At 47.3% G+C, this 22767-nt stretch overlaps 1 protein-coding gene across 2 annotated transcripts in view; it reads right to left on the bottom strand.

Annotated features, from left to right (window-relative positions):
- The window catches only part of GNB5 (G protein subunit beta 5), a 43488-nt gene extending 23019 nt beyond the window's left edge, over positions 1-20469 (bottom strand). Inside the window, exons 1-4 of one of the 2 annotated variants that reach the window (XM_030878711.2) lie at positions 20235-20469; positions 6390-6526; positions 2874-2915; positions 770-846 (exon numbers count right to left, since the gene is read on the bottom strand). In XM_030878711.2, coding sequence (XP_030734571.1) covers positions 770-846; positions 2874-2915; positions 6390-6526; positions 20235-20346 — 368 coding nt within the window. In that variant the 5' untranslated portion in view covers positions 20347-20469. Of the gene's footprint in view, positions 1-769; positions 847-2873; positions 2916-6389; positions 6527-19730; positions 19779-20234 lie in introns of those variants that run through there. The other variant, XM_060294243.1, reaches the window with a different exon arrangement.
- Between the last annotated feature and the right edge of the window lie 2298 nt (positions 20470-22767).

The following is a 22767-nucleotide window of genomic DNA, read 5'->3' as shown; positions in this document are numbered from 1 at the left end:
CTTGACCATCTACCACATGCCAGGACCCGGGAAACAGAGATGACAAGAGATTAAGGCACCAGCCATTCCTCCACTCTGTACTCTCTCTGCACCGGGTGTCACCAAAAAAGCTGTCTACCTGGGCCTTGTAAAATTATTCTCACCCCTGACTGTCCCCCTGTCCTCCTGGAAATCCCTCCACTGGGTTTCATGTAGTGAGGGTTAAAATAATAAATAGCCTACAGAATCATTTTCTGAACTACTGTTGAAGACATTGTGTGCTATATTATTATATTCATCATATATCACAGAAGGATATACCCAACGTGTTCTTTTTGTAATTTGGTGCTAGACATCTGATATCTCAATAGCAAATATTGAGAAATTTATATACCCCATCCAACGCTATGCATTTGCTAGAATTAATGCCCGATTAGAAACATATTACCTGAGGGTTTTTAAAAATGTAGAGTATTTATCATTCTTACTGAGTACTGAAGAATTAACCTTACTTAATGGAAGGTCTGGCCTTTGCCCTTCACTACTGGGAGGTGATCTCTAAGGCCCTGGAATGTCCTGTCTGTTGGGTGTGTCTTTGCCTGGGGTTTTGGCCACTGGACAGTCTAACACTGTGATCTGTGATGGAGGTTTTGGGACACATCCTGTGAGTTCTCACCTCTGAAGGAAGTAGAGACTAAAGATATTAACCTGACCTCCAGGAGAGAGGTCATAGAACAGCATTTTATGGCCAACAGGACATGTGAAACGCCGCTGTGTCACCCATACTTACCCGCATGCAATGGCACATCCCGATGGGGCATACGCGCACGCCATCACCCACGTGCAGGGCATCGTGACCGCGTGCTCCTGCAACACAGCACACACCACGCACGCAATGAACGAGGGCACTTCTACACAAACGTCAGTTTGTACCAAGTAAAATCACTGAAGCATCTACCAAATTACTCTCTAGTCTCAAAGGTCAGTGGTTTGGGCTGAGACTGAAGAGGAGACTCAGATCCTCTATAATCAACCAAACTTTATGTCCTACATTCTAAAAGTTAAAAATCTCAACTAGCAAAAGAATATCCTTCACGTCTTACTTCTTTCTTACTGTTATACTCCCCCTGCTGTTCTGAATGAATACTGGGGCTCATTTTCTTTGAAAGATCTGTCTGAATCTCATTTCACATACGTATATGCTTCACCTTATTTACTCAGATTCCCTCTATTTTAAAAACGTATTCTTGAATATTTTACATGTATGTTACAAGTTTGTTTACCTGTGAGTGAGTATACACGAGCCTCTGTCCTCTGTGGGTCTTAAACCATTCCTGGGCAGGTAGGAATGGGGGTGGGCTTGGGGAGGGGGATTAGAGTTGTGCTCTGGGAGAAAAGGAAACCTGTAACATGGAAGCATTCAGAGGAGGTGTAAGTCCTTGGCTCCTGGCTGGGGTCTGAGTCACCCGTATTCTCCTGCACGCATATAAGCAACTAAGGCATGATTCAAAAACTTCTGAGTCTGTGGCCCTATTTCCATGGGAGCCATGGGCCCTGGACCTGGTTCTAACACCAGCGAGATGTGCAGCCTCACACAGGCTGGCCATTGTCTTATCTCATTCTCCTTCTCCGTCTGGGAAGGGAGAGGATGGGACTAGATGGTTTGTAAAGTACATTCAAGTGCTGGTCTTCTTTCCTGTTATGATTCTCTGTGTTTTTGTGGGGAGACATGGGCCTTGATACTGCCTGTCAAAGTTCTTTGTCACTCACGGAGTAGTAGCCCTTCAGACATCATGAATAACCTACTTCCACGAATGAGTGGCCACTCTCAGCACAGGGCATCCCGGCCCCTTTGCTGACAAGTGGTAACTATGGCCCTGCCAGGGACCACAAGCGGCAACCCAATGGCTCCCCAGACATCAGGAGGCGTGTGCTCTACGCCATGCTAAGGCATAAGCAGAAGCAACCCCCTAGCCCCACCCCTGAAGATGCTGAGGAGTTCTGGAGAGGCAGAGTGATGTATAGGAAAGCCCTCTGCAAGTTGTTACGTTGTCATTTTTATTATTCCCCAGGGGCCTGACCATTCCAGACTCTGCTCTACAAGATGGTTCTGGGCCCCCTTGAGCAGGTTGTGTAACAACTGCCTATTATGACACTTACTGAACACGTTCAATAATGCGGAATAAGGACGCTGTTCAATTTGAGACAGATAATAGGTTTCTTTTTCATACAGTGAAAAGGAAGACTTTCTTTCTAAGTAAACACTGGAGTCCATATTTAATATACAGTACTTGTTACTGCAAATGCCAACACGATGCAGGCATGCAAGCGCACCTACACATAGATTCTGGTCTTTCTGTTTCATTACAAGTCTAAACTTAGGTCTCGCTTGGAGCAGTACATGCCTATGCCAGACTTGCAAGGGGCTGAGACTCCACGGCATCCCCGTGAAGAGCAGTTTAATCCCACTGAGGTCTCGGCTCCCCACCCACTGTTTGCTCAAGTCCACGTGCTATGGAGTCTAGTCGAAGACAGAGAGGGGAGAGGAAACTGGGGGTTGGGTACCTCTTATCATCAGCCAGAAGAAAAATCCTAAATGCGGTAGTAGCACGTGTGAATGCGACAAGTTTCGGGGCCATGCCCTTTCCTGTTTCCGTATCGGCACCCTCGGTGTTCGCCCTGCATGCTCTTCTCTGGGTGAGGGGTTCAGCTCAAGAGAGGAATGAACGCTACAGTGGGCTGCTGAACCATCTGAACACGGGTGGGCTTTCGTCAGGTTTGCACCCCCAAATAGGCTACTGAAGGGCAGGGAGACCAGTAGTGGGGTGCTTGGAGAGGACGAGGACAGGGCTGGGGTTCTGAAGTGCCTCAATCCACCAGGGACAATGCCTTACCTTGTTAGTAGTGAAGGAATCCCACACGATCACCTTCCCATCCTGGAAGGAAATGAGTGAACAGTTGAACAAGCTAGAGGTCACCACTGGGGAGATGGGGGGGGAGGGGCAGTATAGGGGTAGGGGATGAAGAGGTACAAATTGTTATGTATAACATAAGCTACAAGGATATATTGTACAACACAGGGAATACAGCCAATATTTAATAATAACTATAAATGGAGTACATAACCTTTAAAACTTGTGAGTCACTATACTGTACACCTGTAACTTATATAATATTGTACATCAACTACACTTGAAGAAAAACAGAAAAGAGTGAACAGTTCAAAAATTGTCAACAACCCCTAACACGTTAACTGCTGAGAACCTCATGGAAAGCCAAGTCCAGCTGGGCAGTGCCAAGTGGAAAGCCAGAGCAAGTATCTGGACAATCAAGACCCTCCAACCCATCCTTGAAGAAATGCGAGTAGGTGGCGACAGCACTTTCCAGCATGATGCAAGTCTCAGTTCTCAACCTTGCATCCCTTGTGTAGATACAATGACAGAAAGCAACACTCAGACACTTCTTTTATGCCAATTATAAACCAAGCACAAATTGTTGGTAAACTGTCATCACCATCGTACCCCGAATGTCAGTAAGTTATACAGGGATAAGGTAAAGCTGAAATTACTTTCAGATGCCTGACAGTAACTAACGGTCCCCCCACCCCACCTCCCCAGCCTGTCCTCCCTACCATTCGCCTGAGTCCACGTTCCCTGCAGGACCGTGTAAGAGCCCCACCCCACTCTTCACCCCCCCTCCCTCTGTGGAAGCTGTGGAGGGGGACTGGGTGGGCCTGACATCAGTCTGACTCCCCCAGGTGCTCAGGGACATCACAGCCTCACCCCCACCCACCCTGCAAAACAACATGGGACTCACACCTATGATGGTGGGGGCCCCCGTGAGCAGCTGTTCCGGAAACAAAGAGCACTCCCTGTGGAGGGTGAGCTCTGGGCGATGCCACAGACAACACGGCCACTTTCACTGCGATCCGCTCTGCAGCCCCAGTAGGGGGTGTGGGGAGGGGCTATGATGCCATCTGTTTGTAACGCAAACCCATCAGAGGTAAACCCACGTAAGCCCCGGTGACTGCAGCGCAGTCGTCTACCCAGAATGTGGTGTGAGGGTTGTCTGGGCCCCCAGGCTCCCGTTGGCAGTGGAGGGGGACGGCTGAGCCGACCTCCTTCAGCACGTGGGTCCCCCCCACATCCTCAGGGATGGAGAATCTGCAGTCTCCACCGCAGGCTTGATTTTTTTTAATCACTCAAGCCACTTGGAGCCAGATCTGGTGAGCGAGGTGAATGCCACTTAGGGGCGCCAGCAAGGTCTGAGTAATGAAAGTGACACAGCTGCCTGCTTCACTTGATCTGATGGAGGGTTTCCATATTCACGCTGCGTGGGGCTGAGAGGCCGTGATCAAAGGCAAAGTCGGCGGTTTGGGGCCTTTTAAGACTCCTAAGCACATTTGTGCTTCTAATTTTTCTGACTAAACGCCCATACATGCTGTGTGGGTGAATTAGATAACAGAGCAGAGGGCTGCGGCGGGGCGGGGGGTAGAGACTCAGTGTATCACCCAAGTCAGCGTTCCCTTCAGAGGCTTCCTCCACCGCACAGCCCGCCTGCCTGGCTCCACCGCCCACCTACTGTGCGCTCTGGAGAGAGAAAGGCAACCAAGAAGCTAAAAGCAGTCTCATAACTAAATGTGGTCCCTCCGTGAGCACAGACACCGGGGGCCTACGTACCTGGAGAGACTGTGCCTCCACCCCAAACCCCAACCCACTCAGTCAGGCAGATGAATTTCCTGCCTTTTAAGGGAGAAAGGCTGCTCTGAGTCACTCAAAGTCTGTTCCAGAGCCCTTCTGCTGTTTCCCACCTTCCTCCCTTCCCCCACCCACCTCTCCGACTCCCTCTGCAGTAGAGGTGGATGGATGGAGTCAGTCAGCAGTGCTGAAGCATCCCTCCTCCTCTCCCACCCTCTCTAGTAAGAGTGGTACACGAGCGACAGAAAGTCCAACATATGGCATCCTTTTAAGGATTAAAAAAAAAGTCTAAAAGGCTAGGTGGCAACATGTACATCTCAACAACCACTTTGTAAAAAGGAGCCTTTGGAAAAAAGTCTAGAAAGAGGTGCTCTAAGATAATAATGATTGTAACAGGGTGGTAGGGGTAAAAACCTTTTCTTTTTTCCAGTTAAATACATAACTGATACATTAAATATTTTTATGAACATTAAAAAAGCAAGTGCAACGTGATATACTAGATTTGCAGGTAATACAGGAGATTAATAACACCTGTCCTATCAAACATAGTACCGACAGAGATATTAGAACTCATGGGTTATTTAGAATATGTACAGTTTTGATACTTAAAAGGGTTATAAATAAAAACCAAATTTTCCTTTGAAAAAGCTGGACTAAAGGCAGAGGCAGGGGTCGGGGGGGCGGTAAACTGGCCATAAAAATATGACTTCAGTTTATGGTTTTATGTTCAACAAATGTAACATCAAAATAGACATAAAAAGCATTAAGCAGTGGTGGCTAGCCTCCTGAAAGACATGTCCTTGTCCAGGCCCCTCTGTCATTATATCGGTGTTGGTCTGTGTGACCATGGAATGCAGAACGGAAGGAATGTCACTTCTGAGGCCAGGTCATCAAAGACAGCACGGCTTCTGCCTTTGTCTCTCTCTCCTGCTCTGGTGGAGGTCAGCTACCATGTCGTGAGCAGCCTGATGGAAAGGTTCATATGGTGAGGAGCTAAGGCCTTAGCCAAGAGCCATGTGAGTGAGCCATTTTGGAAGGGAGCTTCTGCCTTAGCCAAACTGTCTAATGACTGCATCCCTGACCAACATCTTGACTGCAACCTTGTGAGACACCCTGAGCCAGAACTATCCGGCTGAGCTGCTCCTGATTCCTCACTCTCAGAAACCATGTAAGATACGAAATATTCACTGTGTAAGTTGTTAAACCTGGGGGTAATCTGTTATGTAGCAGTTTAATAACTAATACATAAGATGTAAAAATAAACCATGTCAGCTATATAAAATGAATGAAAAAAGTATACTTCACAAAATACATAGTTTAAATGTGTTCTTTAAGGCATAAAAACTGCTAAACTCTTAAACTGAAAGAAGCCACAATGGCACTTCAACCACTTACGCCCTCCACTTGGAGAAAAAAACCCCTAATTTAAAAATGGTTTCACTTACAAATAAGACCTTGAAATATACTCAGGAAGAAAATGTTTGAATGGTTTGTAAAATAGAGTTCATAATATTTCAGTTATTACTAATTTCAAATCTACCCAAATTAGTGAAGTTTTCAAGTACGCCAGAGAATTCTTACCGGGGTAACTCGTGTCCTTTGGCGAACAGGCAGAGACATAACATTCGGAGAGGGTCTTTTGAAAAGGACGGCTCTTTCCCTTCAGCTTACAATCAGAAATGTGCCCACCATCACCTGACAGGTGTGACGTACCTGCGAGGAGCTCACGATCCTCCTCTTATCCTTGCACCAGTCCATGCACAGAACCTTGTTCCCGTGGCCTTTGAGGGTCCTTCTGGTCTTCATGACAAACTGCCCCAGGGCCTCCACGCGCTCGGCCACCTGGTGCACTGCAAGGACAAGACACACTCAATCCCGTGACCAAGGACCAGGTCTGAGCCACAAGTTGGCACAGGGAAGCCATCGGCGCTTCACTCTCCTGCGCTTTACCCTATTGCCCTCGCGATGCTGTCTCTTTCAAGCTCAGGAGAAGGCAGAGACACGCTGTCATTCTCTCTGTGTTTAAGACCCTACATTTATAACATATAATATCGTGCATCAACTATACTTCAATAAAAAATGACCCTGTTTTTCAAAGCACTTCCATATATGCACGTTGAGGGAATAAGGACAGGACTGCCTCATATCTGCAAAGCTCTACATAGAACTCTCCTACTGAAGGGCCACAGCTCTGCAAGGCGGGCAGGTAGGCAGTGGAGTGAGATCGCTATTCCCTTTGAATGGGTGAAGAGACTGAGGCTTACAGAGGTTATCCGGCGGATACGAGTTCATACAACTGACCAGGAGCAAAGTGGGGGCTTCTGGTTCTTTTATCTACTACTTTCCAGTCACAGGGACAAGTGACTTTACAGAAACCGTCCTATCAGGTGCCAGGACGTGCACCATCTGCTCAACAGCAGGCCCTGTGTTTCCTCACTGGTCCCCCCCATGCCGGGCACGGGTCTGGGACATGGTAATTGCCCAATCCACGTGCTGCAGGAAAGAGCAAATTGATTGACCCTCCAAACAGTACACTGTGGATTTACTGAAAACTCACAGGGCGGGCAGAGATCAACGCAACATTCCACAAGTCTGAACACATGATCTGCAGAAGGTACATACCTCAGGAAGGCACTCCAAAAATCAGTCTCTCAGGGGCTGGGAACATAGCCTCTTTCCTGAGGTCAAGGGAGAGCTTTTGGGGGGGCTTTTGGAGAGGCTGTCAGAGGGAGACAAGTTCACGCGAAGTAGCAGAAAGGGCCCCAGAAACCGTCCAGTCCATGCCGTCATTGTGGAGGTGAGGAAACTGAGGTGGGGGTCACGTGGCTTCTGTCCCCTTGTGCGGCGCCACTCCCTTTCAGGTTGGAGGCTGCGCCGGGCTCCTAACCCCAGCTCTGCTTCTCCTTCCTCTAAATCTCTCAGCTGGGCCTTTTTCTGGGCAGGTGGGGAGGAGGGAAGGGGGCATTCTAGGCCGGGGGACAGCCCCAGGAAAGGTGTGGTGTCTTGGCACAGACAGAACACCACGGGTAGAGAGAGGCAAGGCACCGGCTCTGGCCTTCCCAGGGAGCTGCTGGCGCTCGCTGGGGAAGTGCCCACCTCCCTCACTTGAAGCCTGGGCTGAGGGGCTGACTCTGTGCTTTAACCCTTGTGACAACAGTGCCCCTTCTCAGGAAATCCTTCCTTCCTTCTTCCCTCCCCTCTTCCCTTCCTTCTCTTTAAACACTTCAGTGTGTATTTCTTGAAAACAAGGAAACTATCAAAGTCAGAGAACTGACACTGAAACAATACGATGTCTAATCTATAGACCTTATTGAGATGCTCTCCTTTGTCCCAACAATATCTTTATAGCAAAAGAAAACCTAAGATCACGTGTTGCAGTCACTGGTCGCTTTCCTTCCTGTCTAGTTATTTTGTTCCCCAACCTGCGCTTGTCTGATGCTTCCTCAAGATTAGCTTTGGGTAATGCACGTTTGGCAGGGACACCACAGACTAGCGCTGAGGTCCTGCCCTGAACACCTGTCCCATCAGGAGGCAGCCCGCTAGTCCCATCACCAGCAATGTTTACTCGGATCATTTGGTCAACGTGGCGTCTGCCAGGGTTCTCCACTGTACAGTTACCATTTTGCCTTTTGTCATGAAAAAGTACTTTGTGGGGATGTACTCTGAGAATATATAAACATCACAATACTCCTCAAACTTGAATACCCTACTTTTAACATCCATTCATGATTCTTGCCTGAACCAATTATTATGATGGTTGGTAAGTGGTGACTTCTAATTCCATCATTCCTTCTGCATTGTTTAGTTGACTTTCTAATATAAAGAGGAGTGTTCCTTCTTCCCCAATGTATTTATTCATTCGTTTACCTTAGTAGGGACTCATGGATTCTCATTTTATTCAAGAAGTTATAATCCTTTACTACTATTTCTTTTGATGCCCAACTCATCCCTGATTTGCTCAGTGCGAGCCCTATCAGGCAGGCTCCCGAGACCTTCCCACACGTCCCCATCATCCTCGGAGCACGTCTTTTTGCGGGCTCATGTTCCCTCCCTGCCCTAGCCCTGGAAGCAGACATTTATTTCTCCAAGAAGTCTTGGTTTCTTTTAGTTGCCCCATTTCTTTGTGATGAAATAAAAATGAGAGAACAGGTTAAAAGTCTCTGTGAAAACCCACGCTGTAAAAAGTACTTGCTAAACTTTATAAAGTGCTACACGAGTGTGCAATTATTATGCCATCGCTTCTGCGAAGACATCACATTCTTTATTGCCACCAACGGCATGTTAGTCTTTTATGGAAACATTCTTTACAAAAACGTATTGAATGCAATTTAAAAACAGACTGAAGGTTTCTAATTTCTTATAGGCCTTTTACACAAGCCTATACCAGCTCAGAGCTGTCAGCATATTCTAGTTAGTATTTTACTTTGAAACTTCATACCAATATTAGTGCTGCTTCCCCCAGTTCAGCATTAGGACAATCATAGCCATTTAATGTCACTCTTACCAAAAAAAAAAAAAAAAAAAAGATGACTCACCAACCAAAACAGGGCCTCCCTGCAAAGCAAGAATTTGAACACATCCCAACTATTAATTATTTTTTCTCACTGCATTTTCTCTTCCCATATATAGATTCACTCCCAACCTACTCTATCCTGTTTCTATCTGCCAAATCTCACATCTGCTGAATTAAAGACTTTTTAAAAAACTTTAAACACCGGAAAGTAAAAACAAAAACCAAAAAACTGGGAACGAGTGGAACATGCTCTGTAACTCATTTGTGGGAGCTTGGTTCAGGACAGATGTGGCTTCTCTCCTTTGCCTTCTGATGAACCATGACTTCAGGATTTAACTTTTTCTTTTTTAAAGAAAGAAATGATGAACACGGCTAGCTGGTTTCTATAATAATAACTTACTAGAATAGAATGATAGCCTGTTAAGAAATTCCACTAGAAGGTAAGTGGCAGGAGGATGGAGTGCTGTCTTGTTGGATCTCCTTGGAGCATTCACTGCAACAGAGCGGTCAGGAGCCCGGGCTCCGGGTCACAGTCCTGCGCAGTCGCACACCAGCTGTGCAACCGTGAGCCTCCGCTCACCTTCCTGCCCCCTCGCTTCCCTCATGGGGTTGTTGGGACAACTATCCCAGCCTGGCACAAAGGGAGCACTCAATGAATGTTAGCTATTACTCTCCAGCTTGGCACACAGTGGGTACCCAGTAAATATTTATTGAAAGGATAAAGGGAATGCTCAGTGATTACTAAATTTCAGTCAACTGCAGCAATCCTAGGCAGCAGGTTTTGGTGGGCTAACCTAACTTTTCAGCCCCTTTCCCTTCTTTTTCTGTACCTCTCTCTACCCCTAACCCATCATCTCTGCTTCAGCTGCCAACCAACTCCTAAATTTATCAGCGCAAACTTGCTAGTACTGGCAGTGGGAGCCTCACTCGTTTCCTGATCCAAGGAGTCCGAATCCATGGGATGGAGCCAGGATGCTGCATTTCCACATACTCCCCAGGTGAGTTATACCCACTAAAGGTGGAGGTGGGGCAGCTCTGAGAAGGTTCAGAAAGGCAGCTTCTTGGATGGGAGGGTGGGGCGGAGAAATGGGGCAGATAAGGGGAGGATTCCAGAGTCTGTGGTTGAGAACACAATGATGCCTCAAACCCCAACGGACAATTCAGAAAGGAGCTGGTTGGGGAGAAAGCCATAATTCAAAAAGATACGTGCACCCAGCACCCATACGTGCACTGCAGCACTATTTACAATAGCCAAGACATGGAAACAACCTAAATGTCCACTGACAGAGGAATGGATAAAGATGTGGTACATATATACAATAGAATACTACTCAGCCATAAAAAAGAATGAAATAATGCCATTTGCAGCAACATGGATGGACCTAGAGATTATCATACTAAGTGCAGTAAGTCAGAAAAAGGCAAATATCATATGCTATCACTCATATGTGGAGGCTAATTTTTAAAAATGATACAAACGAACCTATTTACAAAACAGAAACAGACTTACAGGTATTGAAAACAAACTTATGGTTACCAAAGGGGAAACGTGGTGGGGAGGGATAAATCAGGAGCTTGGGATAACATACACACACTACTATATATAAGACAGATAACCAACAAGGACCTACTGTATAGCACAGGGAACTCTACTCAACATTCTGTGATAACCTATATGAGAAAAGAATCTGAAAAAGAATGAATATATGTATATGTATAACTGAATCATTTTGCTGTACACCTGAAACTAACACAACACTGTACATCAACTATACTCCAATAAAATTTAAAAAAGAAGAAATAAAGGAGCTGGTTGGGAATTAAGATGGTAAGCGCTCTTTCTTATGAATGATGTGCAGGTAGGGTAGTTGCTGGAAACTGAAAGCCATGGCTGGAACTCAAGAAGAGGGATAGAGCTGGAAGTATAGGCTAGTAACTGTCTACTGCTTGAATGATGTTTCCCTCCTATGCGCCAAATGCTTGGGTACAGAAAAGAAGACAGTTCCTGCTCTTACTGGGCTCGCAGTCTGCAAGGCATGGACAGGCCAGCACACAGGTAACCACTGCAGTGTAGTGAGAAGGTAGCTAACAGAGGTGTTGGGGAGCCGAGGGCAACATGGCTGACTACGCTGCAGGTGCAGCCATTGGAGGAGACGTCACAGGAACCTGGTTTTGAAGGATGCATAGGAGTTGGGGTAGGGAAGGGGGAGGCAGGAAATTAGTTTCTTACCATTTACTTTTGTTCGTTATTCAGTAAAATGGAAGACATGACCTAATCCATGGGGTGTGCTGTGGTTTAATAGGGAAAGCAAATTAAAGTGCTTAACGATATTTGGCTGGCCAGGAATCAAAAATGTACAGGTGGGGACTAGGGCTCTGAGGACCAAAACACTGGAAACAACATGACCTGGAGGAAAGAGAGCTTCTGAAATGGAAGGGCCATGAAATGTCAAACGTAATTACCTGTCATTTTTAATGACGGCAGAACATTCCACTTATGAATATACCATTAACTAAAAATCCCCAACCAGTGGACACTTACTTTGCTCCAGGGCCACTGTGATACCCTTGCATTGCATCACCTCCTTAGATAAATTCCAATTTGTGGCATTGCTGAGTTAAACAGAAAGCACATTTTTGAAGGCTTTCAATGCCCATTGCCATTATCCATCATTTACTGTGTGTCTCCCGCGTGACAGGTGCTGGGCTGAGAGTTTTACACGTGGTCTGAGGTCACAGGCTTTATCTCCATTTCTACCAAAAAGAAAACAGGCTCAGGGAGGCTAAGGACCTTATGCACACACAGACTTGGGCCTCTAAGGACAGATAAACACCTCCCATCGTGGGGTAAACTCTGGGCAGGTGGCTGTGATTCTTTAGAAAATCAAGGACTAGGTGAGGCAGTGACAAAGGCTTCCTGGTCCAGAAGACACCCCAACCTTGGATCCCTCCCACTTCCTGATGTAGCCAGAGCAATGGGTCATTTAGACCAAGAGTCAAGAAACCCGCCCTCACCTGGCTCAGCGACCACCTGGCAGGGAGAGGGGTGCCAAGTCAGAGCCAAAAGAAACCTTAGCAACTCGACAAGCAGTGCCCAGCATCACTCCCAGGCACCCTGTGCGGGGTGTCCTGTGTGCAGGGCTGAACCCTCCCTGCCCGGGGCCTGGGGTCAGGCAGTCATGTGGAGCAGTTGTTTTCAAACTTCTATTTGAGTTGCACAAGTCTCCCTCCCCCTGCCTGCTTCCACTTTCTCTCATAGATAAAATCTTACTAGAAGCCCAATCTAGAAACGAGACAGAGCAAAGCCAGGCTGGTGAACAGTCGAGCGAGCTGCTGGGTTCAGAGGCGCTTCTGCTCTGCACACCTCGAGCCCAGGGGCTCCCAAGGTCCAAACAGCAAGCGTGCAGGCCGACGTAGGGCGCCAGCCCTGTCACTCCTCAGAAAGGAAAATGAGGCCTGAGAGGAGGGCACACTTATAAATTAGAGGTAAACAAATGTGTCCTCTGAGCCTGTACCCTCCTCTGTAAAACGAGGGTGTGAAGAGTTTATCTATGGGGCCTTGGAAATGACCTGTAATACTGGCTTCAGACAAAGATGAACTTTTCATCAAGATGTGGCTTCCCAGGGTATACGCCCAGTAGTGGGATTGCTGGGTCATATGGTAGTTCTATTTGTACTTTTTTAAGGAACCTCCATACTGTTCTCCACAGTGGCTGTATCAATTTACATTCTCACCAACAGTGCAAGAGGGTTCCCTTTTCTCCACACCCTCTCCAGCATTTATTGTTTCTAGATTTTTTGATGATGGCCATTCTGACCGGTGTGAGATGATATCTCATTGTAGTTTTGATTTGCATTTCTCTAATGATTAATGCTGTTGAGCATTCTTTCATGTGTTTGTTGGCAATCTGTATATCTTCTTTGGAGAAATGTCTGTTTAGGTCTTCTGCCCATTTTTGGATTGGGTTGTTTGTTTTTTTGTTATTAAGCTGCATGAGCTGCTTGTAAAGTTTGGAGATGAGTGGATAAAGAAGATGTGGCACATATATACAATAGAGTATTATTCAGCCATTAAAAGAAACCAAATTGAGTTATTTGTAGTGAGGTGGATGGACCTAGAGTCTGTTACACAGAGTGAAGTAAGTCAGAAAGAGAAAGACAAATACCATATGCTAACACATATATATGGAATCTAAGAAAAAAAAATGTCATGAAGAACCTAGGGGTAAGACAGGAATAAAGACACAGACCTAGTAGAGAATGGACTTGAGGATATGGGGAGGGGGAAGGGTAAGCTGCGACAAAGTGAGAGAGTGGCATGGACATATAAACACTACCAAACGTAAAATAGATAGCTAGTGGGAAGCAGCTGCATAGCACAGGGAGATCAGCTAGGTGCTTTGTGACCACCTACAGGGGTGGGATAGGGAGGGTGGGAGGGAGGGAGACGCAAGAGGGAAGAGATATGGGAACATATGTATATGTATAACTGATTCACTTTGTTATAAAGCAGAAACTAACACACCATTGTAAAGCAATTATACTCCAATAAAGATCTAAATAAAAAAAAAAAGAAAAAGAAAAAGATGTGGCTTCCTCTCAACTTTCAGGGAATAGTTTTGCTATTTATTTTATAATCAGTGCACACAGGAACCTAAAGTAAAATGTAGAACGTGGAGGTCAATACACAAGAACTCAAGCCATGTAACTTCATAAAGTGCAATTATGCAACAGCGTCATTCCTGTTGTTCCATGAGGCCGTGAAAAAATAACCCCAGCATGAACACGCTCTAAAATTTCCCTTAAAATGAACACTGTGAAATTGATTGTAAATACAGAACACAAGTTCAAAGACATATGAGAGGTCTTAAATACGAAAACAGAACTATTTTAAAAATGATCTTGGGGGCTTGCCTGGTGGCGCAGTGGTTGGGAATCTGCCTGCCAATGCAGGGGACACGGGTTCGATCCCTGGTCTGGGAAGATCCCACATGCCGCGGAGCAACTAGGCCCATGAGCCGCAACTACTGATCCTGCGCGTCTGGAGCCTGTGCTCCGCAACAAGAGTGGCCGCGATAGTGAGAGGCCTGCGCACCGCGATGAAGAGTGGCCCCCACTTGCCGCAACTGGAGAAAGCCCTCACACAGAAGTGAAGACCCAACACAGCCAAAAATAAATAAATATTAAAAAAAATGATCTTGAATAACTTACTAAATTTTGCACCAACATACAGTCTTGTGATGGCCACAATTTGGTAGAAGATCAAAGGAATCAAGGAAGAAAACTTATCCAAAGCTAATTTTTGAAAACTCATTCTGTCTGATTCTACCCCAAGGTAGAATGGGGTGGGATGTATACAAAACCCTCACACACCTGGATGGAAGGAAAATATTTATAAGCACATTACCTCACTTGTGTTAGAGATTTTTTTTAACATCTTTATTAGAGTATAATTGCTTTATAATGGTGTGTTAGTTTCTGCTTTATAACAAAGTGAATCAGTTATACATATACATATGTTCCCATATCTCTTCCCTCTTGTGTCTCCCTCCCTCCCACCTTCCCTATCCCACCCCTCTAGGTGGTCACAAAGCACCTAGCTGATCTCCCTGTGCTATGCGGCTGCTTCCCACTAGCTATCTATTTTACGTTTGGTAGTGTTTATATGTCCATGCCACTCTCTCACTTTGTCGCAGCTTACCCTTCCCCCTCCCCATATCCTCAAGTCCATTCTCTAGTAGGTCTGCATCTTTATTCCCATCTTCCCCTAGGCTCTTCATGACCACTTTTTTTTTTTTAGATTCCATATATATGTGTTAGCATACGGTATTTGTTTTTCTCTATCTGACTTATTTCACTCTGTCAGAGATTTTTGAATTGCCCCAAAACCATAAATTAGCCACAGACAAAAAAGCCTGAATTCCTGAATTAAAAGTTGGAAGGGTTAAGTTATGGTATAGCCTTTATGATGGAATACTATATGGTTCCAAATCATAATTTTTAAATACTGACATTAAAAAGAACTGTAAAATGGCATGAGGAGCTATTCAATCCATTGGGTTAAATTAAAACTAGACTCATACAAAAAAAAAAACTAAACTCAAACTATACCTACTACAATCCCAAGTATGCTTATAAATACATACACAGACATGAAAACGTAAGCTATAAAGTCCCAAGTAAGCTTATAAACACACACACAAACATGAAAACATCAAAATATTAAAAGTGGCTACCTCTGGGTGGTGGGGTTATGGATGACTTGTTCTCCTGTATTTCTGAATCTGCTACAGTGGCGTTAGCGTATTATGACAGTTTTCTAGCAAGAGGAAGGGGCGGGGAAGTGAAAGGCAAGTTTGCTTTCTGCTCCTTCTGACACCACAGGCCACACATGGAAGAGCAGCCGGAAGCAGATTACTCTGCTGGGAAACTCACTTTTATAAGCCTCAGTACACGCAGCATATTTCCTTAGAACGTGGAAAAAGTGGATCAACATATTTGCTTCAGACTAATCCAGAAATACGGTTTTCCGAAATTTCTCCTTACACTGTAAAGTCAGAATAGTCCAAGGCTCTAGCCACAAGTTCACAAAGTTACACTTAGAACACAAAGAAAAGGGAATAGTATCAGATGATAAATCCTATGGTTTCCCATATTTCGTCTGATTTTTAACCTAAAGACATTACACAAATCTTTTTTGAGCTGCTCTGCTCCTAGATAATAACAGAATCTTCCCCAAAGGAGCTGGGAACCGGAATGAAGTCATCCCCAAACAGGCCCACAAGGCTGCCACATATGTTGGCCAAAATGAACACGGCCTCCCTCCTGCTGTCTGCTTTCAGTCTGTCTTCCAGATCATTTGTCCCTTTAATTTCAAGTTGAGGACTCTTTAAAACTGAACTCTCTCCTTTTCTCTGGATCTTGACTCCCATTTCAGTATTCATTTTTTATTATAAAAGCAATAAATGCACACATGTGTATAAAGTAAAACGTACCTCTACATCCCCCCACTCCCCTCTCTAGAGATAACAAGCTTCCTGTGTCTCCTGCCACAAATTTAATGCATATACAAGCAGCTCTTGTTTAAGCTAATGAGACTATATCATACACACTGTTGGGCACTTTTTTTTTCTTACTCAATACTGACACCTCTTCACACACACGCACACAGATTTAGTTTTTCGTTTCTGTTTTCTTTCCATTTTAATGTGACTCTCAGCCTTCTGAGAGACCGTCTAGCATGGTGAGAAGGAGAGCTGTACTCCCCATTTGCCCTTAGAGTAGCTGCATAACCTCTGGGAAATCCCTTAACCCTTCCCTGGATCTCTGCTGCTACTTCAGCCCCAAGGAAAGGGGAGAGGGTTGTTGGGAGGGGAAGAAAACTTCTTGTGCCCGAAAACTGAGGCTGAAGCAGGTGACCCCTCTAGTTTCAAGAGCTGTGTGATAGGCCCCCCCAAAGATGTCCACATCCTAATTCTCAGAACCTGTGAATATGTTACCTTATGTGACAAAAGGTGCTTTGAAGATGTGATGAAGTTAGGGATCTAGAGATGGGAAGAGTATTCTGAATTATACAGGTGGGCCCAATGTAAGTAATTACAAGGGTCCTTATAAGAGGGAGGCAGGGGGATCAAAGTCAAAGAAAGAGATGTGATGACAGAAACGAGGTTGGAGTGGGGTGGGGTCACAAGCCAAGGCATGCAGGCAACCTCTAGAAGCTGGGAACAGCAAGGAATGGACTCTCCCACAAAGCCTCAGAAGGAATGCAACCCTTCCGACCCATTTTAGATCTCTCATCTCCAGAACTGTAAGAGAATAAATTTATGTTGTTTTAAGACACTATGTTTATGGAGATTTGTACAAGAGCGATAGGAAACTAACACAAGCTGTCACCTCACGGTTCTAAAATGCCTGAGAATCCAACAAGCGAGCACCTACCCATGGGAGAAGGTAAGCAGAAGGCGATGACGGAAAACATGTGGAGAGAAGCAGGAAATGCTGGAGGAATGAGGGGAAAGGCAGGGCAGGGGCCCGAGGTCTGGGGCTGTGGAGTTTGATGTAGGCTGGCTTCCCCTTAGGCCACCCATAAAGGCCATTTCCTGTAGTTAAAGTTGGCCCAGGGTCTGACTTGGGAATGAGGGTCCAACAAAATGGATGCTGGTTTGAGGGTCAAAGGGATGGGAGCTGAAGAACTGAGAGTCTGAAGTTCAGTTAAGGTCTCTTTCCTCCAAGTTTATGCTCTGTAGTTTTGTTGTGTTGAGTTTTTTACAGCAAGAATTTGGGCAAGTCAGAGCTAACAGAAGGCTGAACAACTGTCCTGATTTGCCCAGGACTGAAGGCTTCCCAGTATGCAAGGCTTTCCATTTTAAAACCAAGAGTCCCAGGTGCACCAGGATGACTTGGTCACCTTGGCTACGGCCTAAAGACCTTTCCCCGACCAGGGTAGGGGCTACAGGGCAACCTATGATTTAACATCACCAAAATGCAAAAACGCGCATGCTCAGGAAGAGGCTGAGAGACTGGAAGAGAGAAGAGCCCAGGGATCATGGAGATCTCTGTGGGAGAGACTGCGGTCACAAGAGGAGAAGCAGTGCTGCGTGCTTACAAGACCCCGGGGGGCTGTGACGGAGTGACTCTCCTGTTCACCCTTGTGGATCCTGAAGACACCAGGGATAGGACAGGGCTTAGGGTCAAAAGGAAGGCTTGACCCATGTGCCATAGTCCTCAAAAATGGAGGGAGCCTGGCTGGGGGGTCAGGAGACAGCAGCAGGGAGAGGGAGATCAGTTGAATGCTTGGAGCCTCAAAGGAACAAGGGCTTTACATGAGAGTGGAAGAGAAGTGGTCCGGAAGATACAGAGGAAATAAAGGGGACCCTGACCACATGGCTTCTGGTCTTTTCTACTCAAAAATTCTAACATATGAGGGTGGGGATAAATCCTTCCACTGTGGGTCCAAAATTTGGCCCTGACCTCTGACAGCACTGCATTCTCTGCAGGACAGAGGTTCCCTGTTGAAAAGCTGCATCTTGACCATCGCTCTGCCTTAGGCAATTTACCAGATTCACAGACAAGCCTGAAAAATATCCCAGTGGGCAGCCTTTACTCTCCACAGCGTTTCTGGAGAGTGCCCTCTGCACTGAGCACTAAGACGTTTGGCAAAAAAGCTGAAGTGAGGATGGGCTGGAGCTCTGATTGGCTGGGCTGGAATCCTGGGTCCACTACTTACTAGCTGGGATCTTTCGGCAAGTCCTTTCACCTCTCTATGCCTCAGTTTCCTCGTCTGTAAAATGGAGAAACCAGACGACCTACCTCCGAGGCACTAACACCATGCTTGCAGCATCGTCACTATCATCTGCAGAGTGTAGGAATTTGCAAAGGGAAATGGGGCAGACCCATTATCCATTCCCTACTTCTCTGATAACAGAACCCAACTTTGTTTGGGGATGGCAGCGTACTCAGCTCACTTCTCCCTTTCTCAGCCTCCCTTGCTGTAGCCATGTGACCTAGTTCTGGCCAATGAAGTGCAAACAGAAATCTGTTGGGGAGAAAGGAGGTTTCTGAAAAAACTTTTGCCTTCCTGAAAAGAAGGAGAAACAGAAGCTGGTGCCCACATTCCCCCTTCTTCCTGCCCTGGATACGGAGGTGATGCTGGGCGCTGTGGCAGTTATAATCATGGGGCAAATGCCAGTGCTCTGAGGTAGTGGAGACAAAAGAAGCATGGGTTCCTGAGAGCACACCGGGCAGCTGAACCAAAGCTGACAATCGCCTACCCTTGTCCTTGTTAAGAAAAGTAACTCCCAATTTGCTTAATTACTTTATTTGGGGTTTATAGCTAATTGTAGCTGAATACATTTCTAAATGATATAGGGGCTTAGCCTGCCTCCTACAAAAGCACAGCACATTTGAAATTCAGGTCACCTGCTTCTATCAAGTGATTTTTTTTTTTTTTCCAAAGAAAGGAATCAGGTGCTAAAGGACCTAGCATAAACCCCGTCTTTCTTTTCCAAAGTGAATGTAGAGGGGTGGTGCCGAAAGAGCAGGATCACAATGTATAGGTGTGCCTGAGAACACCACGCATGAGGAGGCCCTGTTCAGCAAAGGGGAGCTGCCACCCTCAGGGCTGAAAAGGAAGCAGATGAAGCCACTTCCCCAAGCCTGGCCTGAGCCCAAGCACTACTGAGCACAAAGCATCCCACAGAGTAAGGGGAAGCTGATCCCACTAAGAGTCATGTAACCTGGCTATTTAACTGTTCCCTCACAAAAGTCACAGACCGGTTCTGAATTATGGTCGTGGTCAATAATGTAAGTTTATTTAAGATTGCTACTGCTGTTTTATGCTAACCACACCTCATCCATCCAAAAGCTTCTTAAACAGCCTTAAAGGAACTAAATGTTTGGATTTGGTAAGCTCCTCTGCTTCCCTTCCCCCATCTGGCTCTCCACTCTCGGACTGGAAAAGTGAGCTTTTATATCAGAGTCTGGGTCCTTGCAAAAGCAAAACTGAGAAAAGACAACAGTGATGGAGAAAGTAAAACGCTTACCAAAAAACCCTGGAGTTTACCCTAGGCCGCGTCCACAAGAGCTCGCTGCGCTTGCCCTTGCTGACAACCAACCCCCGCCCCGCCCACCCCGCTCCGCTGGGGAAGGGCAAGAATGAGCTCAGCTTGCGTCTCCCAGGCAGGCAGGTGATGACCGTAACTGGTCCCACGATCCAACGTCAGGAGGACAGCGGCCAGGGGCCGCCCCCGCCCAGAGGCGAGCTGGCTTCCACTAGCCGGCAGGGGCTCTGCGAGGTGCCGGGAGCCCGCGAGCGTCCGTCTCGGGTCCCCCACCCGCGCGTCCGGGGGCTCGGGCCGCTACCCGCGTCTCATTTGGCGCCCGGGCACCGGGGCCCTCATCCAGGGCGATGGCGCGGGCCTGGCTCCGGGCCCGGGCCGCCCCCCTCCATCCTCTCCCCCTATCCCCCCCGGGAGCCGGAGCCGGTCTCCTTTCCCCGGCCCGCCTCCCGGCGCGCAGACCCCGGCCCCGCCCCGGCCCGCACTCACGCTCCACGTCGTGCAGCTTGGCCCGCTCCTCCTCCAGTTTGCCCTTGAGGCTCTCGGCCTCGCTCTTGAGCGACGCCAGCGTCTCGTTCTCGTGCAGCCCGTCTGTTGCCATCTTCGAGCGGGGACGCGGCGGGAGGGAAGCGGGGATGCGAGTCAGCGGGCGGCGGAGGCCGGGCCGGCGAGCTTGCGCCGAGCCGCCACCGGCGCAGCTCCAGCCGTCTCCCCAAGCGCGCCCCGCCCCTCGGCGCTGACGCCCGCTGCTGAGAGCCGGGCGGCTGCGGCCGATCCCCTCCCCCCTTCCCCGGACGTGTCCGCGGGCGCAGAGCCCTTGCGCAGTGCCCTAGGCGAGGCCCGAGTTAGCGCTGCAGCGCACAGCACCCGGGGACGCAGGGAGTGTCGTGCCCATTTTGCGGGTGGGAAAACCGAGGTTAGGAGGAGATACGTAACTTGCTGAAGGACGCGCACTTAGTGAGGGCCAAGCTGGGATTCCAACCCAGGACTGCCCGGCTCCTGGGAGCTTGGGGAAGTCCCAGTGACACAGCCCTTGCAACACCCCTTTCCCCCAGTCCCTCGCACACATCTCCCGTCCTTGGTCGCTTCTGCCTGCCGAGAGAGGAGAGGTTAAGGGGGCCTGGCTCGCGCCACTGGTACCCGGTCTGACCCCGGTAGCTCTGATGCTCCCCCTACAACGAAATGAAAACTCTCCTCGTTTATTGACTTAAATATACAAAGCTAGTTCTGGCTTCTGAGAAGCTGTGGGGTCTTTGCCCGTTCTTGGTTTTGCCTTTCTTTTATTCACTCGGGAGTTAAGTCCCTGGCAGCAGAAGGAAGTGGTGGTGGGGCCAGGGACACACAGGGACCCAGACTCGGGGCTTCTGAGCCCCTGCCCAGTGATCTCAGACATATCACTTCTGAGGCAGCTTCCTCCACCTTAGAATGAAGGGTTGCTATAGTTCCCTCAAGGAAGCAAATTAGTGACTTTGTGGCAGACTCAAGCATCCGTTCTTTCCAGTCTCTTTTCATGCCAGGCACGGTTCCAAGTGCTTTACATTAATAACTCACCACAGTCACCCTGAATGGGTACTATTGTCACCTCCATCTTACAAATGAGGAAACTGAGGCACAGAAAGGTTAAATGATTTGCTTAGTTCACACTCCCAGAAAGTGTCAGAAACACCTTCCTCATAGGATCCTCATCAGGAGTGACTACGCAGAGCATTCAGAGTGAAGCGTGGCATACAGTCTGTGCTGGTTGTTATCATTAAGGCTGCCTGGTACACTCGAGCAATTCACAGGAAGTAATTTAAATGAGACACTGGATCATGGGGGACACTCCTCCCAAGGGTCATCTCAGAAGACCTGGGAAGAGCAGCATCCTCTCATCACCTCCTCAGGCTGGCACCTCTTTGCCCACCGTGGGATGTGTGTGTCTGCCTCAGGGGCTGCCTGTTTGTGAAGACCTGGGGTGAGTGGAGCTTCATACTGGTGTGTGCCCTCCTCTGAAGGCTCTTTGTGTAAAATAACCCCCAAACAGCCTCCAATCTGGAAACTTTACCATCTAGGCATGAGGCCATGTAACTTTTCAATGGCTGGCAAAGTTTGCAAAGTGCCTTCCTGTGGTTTGCTGTTCACTGCTTTTTGTAAGTGAGGAAGCTGGGGGTCAGAAAAGTTGAGATCTGCTACGTTTCAGCAGTGGTGGAGTTACAGGGTTGCCCCTATCCATGAAAAGTGTCCACAGGGGTCTGTGTCTACACAATCCCAAACACCTGGATTAAAAAGTTAGCTGTCAGTCATTTAGATGTCTGCACAGTCAAAAGAATCTGTCTGAATATTTGGGAACCCCAGGTGCTTGTGGTGGAGAGAGTTGGCGACAATCCTCTGAGAATATCTCCAGGCGGGGTTCTGACCTGGGAAGAATCTGTGATGCTATAGAGGACCTGACATCTGGGATTCTGGGCTCCTTCTGTCCACAGAGGAAGTTGTTTCAAAAGGAGAAGAGCTGGATTAATAAATAGCACTGCTCCAGGATGGTAGGGCCATCAAAAAGCAGGTTTATTTTAAGAACTGAATGTGCTCAGTTTGCAGATCCAAGTTTAGAACACAATGTGCTGCAGGTAGAAGCCCATCACACTGAGCCTGAACCCCGTGACATCAGGATTACTATGCTGTACCAAAGCTTGTGTGCCACCTGAGGCTGCTTACTTGCAATTTGCTTTATAGGAATAATTTTTTAAAATGTGATCACTGCCAGGGGTTACAGTGGGACCAAAAGGATGAATATGGTTTTTCCTCTTCAGTTGGATAAAATGTCAACGTTATCTTTCCTCCCTTAGATGTGTTTTGTTTTTTGTTTTTTCATCGTGTCCATGATCGGGATTTCCTACTGAGCTTGTGGGGAAGAGTGCTTTACCACTTGTGACCAGGTGGGGGCTCCACACGGCTTTGCAAATCCTCTGAGACAGGATATTCCTAATGCCTCAGCCCGGCTGTGGGCATTTCTGCTGCAAGATCTGAAGCCTGCGCAAAGCCATCT

This window comes from Globicephala melas, chromosome 2 (assembly GCF_963455315.2).
Source record: "Globicephala melas chromosome 2, mGloMel1.2, whole genome shotgun sequence".
NCBI classification, from domain to species: domain Eukaryota; kingdom Metazoa; phylum Chordata; class Mammalia; order Artiodactyla; family Delphinidae; genus Globicephala; species Globicephala melas.
This window is presented reverse-complemented; position numbering and strand designations above follow the sequence as displayed.